Below are 1070 nucleotides of genomic sequence, written 5' to 3' on the forward strand. Positions count from 1 at the left end.
GGGGGGGGGGGGGGGGGGGGGGGGGGGGGGGGGGGGGATGGGGGGGGTGCAGGGGGATAAGAGGTAAGAGATGCGGGCAGTGAGAGAGGGATCACAGGGTGGATAGCGGACACTTTTTCTGGGTGGGGTTACCTGTAGTGGGGGTGCTGGAAGTGACAGTGTGGAACCTCTGAAAGAACAGTGAAATGCATTGAGACCGTCATCCCCAGCGGAAGGCAATTTTCTTTTTCTTTCCCTGTCTTTTCACTCACTAACTATCTCCTCTACTTTTTTTCTGTCTAAATTTAGACCGAGCTCAAATCCCCTTCACACTTTCAGCATCTATAGCAACTCCTAACACTCTGGTTTCACACTGTTTCCATCATCCCTCATCACCTCAATCTATTTATCCCAGTAACTTTCTTTCGCCCCCTCTTCAGCTTTAAGGCACTTTCTTTATTTGTCTACATCTCCCTGTCTGTCTCTTCATCCTTTGAAATCCTTCTCTTTTCACCCCCAAAAGTTTATCCATGCCAATTTCTTACCCATCTCCTCCAGTTCTGAAGTCATGGATTTGGATCTTAGTGCGATAGCCGGAGTGCTCAGCCTCTTACTCTGCTGGGGGACTGGAGGGGGGGGGGGGGCAGAAAAAAGGCAGCCATGGTCAGTCAAGCTGTCCAAGAACAAGGGTCAGGTACCACCAGCATTCACCTACGGTAGCACCCCAGGGTGCAGTCGATAGACTCTTACTTTTCTTCCTTGAACCCTCCTCCATGTCGGGATTGCGGGTAACCATGACAACCTTTACCATGAGGCTGTTGCCACCTTGCCGGATCATGTTGACGACCTGTCGGTGACCAACCTTCACCACGTTCTGACCATTGACCTGGTAAAGACAAAGAGACAGTGAGGGACGAAGAATACCATCTTTCATCAACTACATTTTAGTTCTAAATATGCCTGTAACAGCCTGTTAAATATACATATATAAAATATCACATTTATATATATATATATATATATATATATATATATATATATATTTTTTTTTTTTTTTTACAGGCTGTTAGAAGTTTGTATCTCAAAAACCT

The 1070-nt window shown here is 46.1% G+C and overlaps 1 protein-coding gene across 1 annotated transcript; it reads right to left on the reverse strand.

The window, feature by feature from the left end:
* Positions 1 to 55: 55 nt before the first annotated feature.
* Positions 56 to 971, reverse strand: LOC116380995 (SH3 and multiple ankyrin repeat domains protein 1-like). Its single transcript, XM_031842793.1, has 3 exons — positions 730 to 971; positions 525 to 605; positions 56 to 169 (listed from the first exon to the last, which is right to left on the reverse strand). Exons 1-3 carry the CDS (start codon positions 911 to 913, stop codon positions 129 to 131), a joined length of 306 nt encoding a protein of 101 aa, XP_031698653.1. The 5' UTR covers positions 914 to 971; the 3' UTR covers positions 56 to 128.
* Between the last annotated feature and the right edge of the window lie 99 nt (positions 972 to 1070).

The sequence above is a fragment of the Anarrhichthys ocellatus genome, unplaced genomic scaffold (genome assembly GCF_004355925.1).
Source record: "Anarrhichthys ocellatus isolate YVR2014 unplaced genomic scaffold, GSC_Weel_1.0 scaffold10505, whole genome shotgun sequence".
NCBI lineage: Eukaryota > Metazoa > Chordata > Actinopteri > Perciformes > Anarhichadidae > Anarrhichthys > Anarrhichthys ocellatus.

What these genes read in the sequence shown, in the direction of transcription:
- LOC116380995 (XM_031842793.1), bottom strand. Translation starts at nt 913, where the DNA reads ATGAAAGATGGTATTCTTCGTCCCTCACTGTCTCTTTGTCTTTACCAG. An exon ending in GGAGGGTTCAAGGAAGAAAA is followed by an intron (nt 606 to 729) that starts GTAAGAGTCTAT and finishes CCCCCCCTCCAG; the next exon opens with TCCCCCAGCAGAGTAAGAGG. An exon ending in TTCAGAACTGGAGGAGATGG is followed by an intron (nt 170 to 524) that starts GTAAGAAATTGG and finishes CTGTTCTTTCAG; the next exon opens with AGGTTCCACACTGTCACTTC.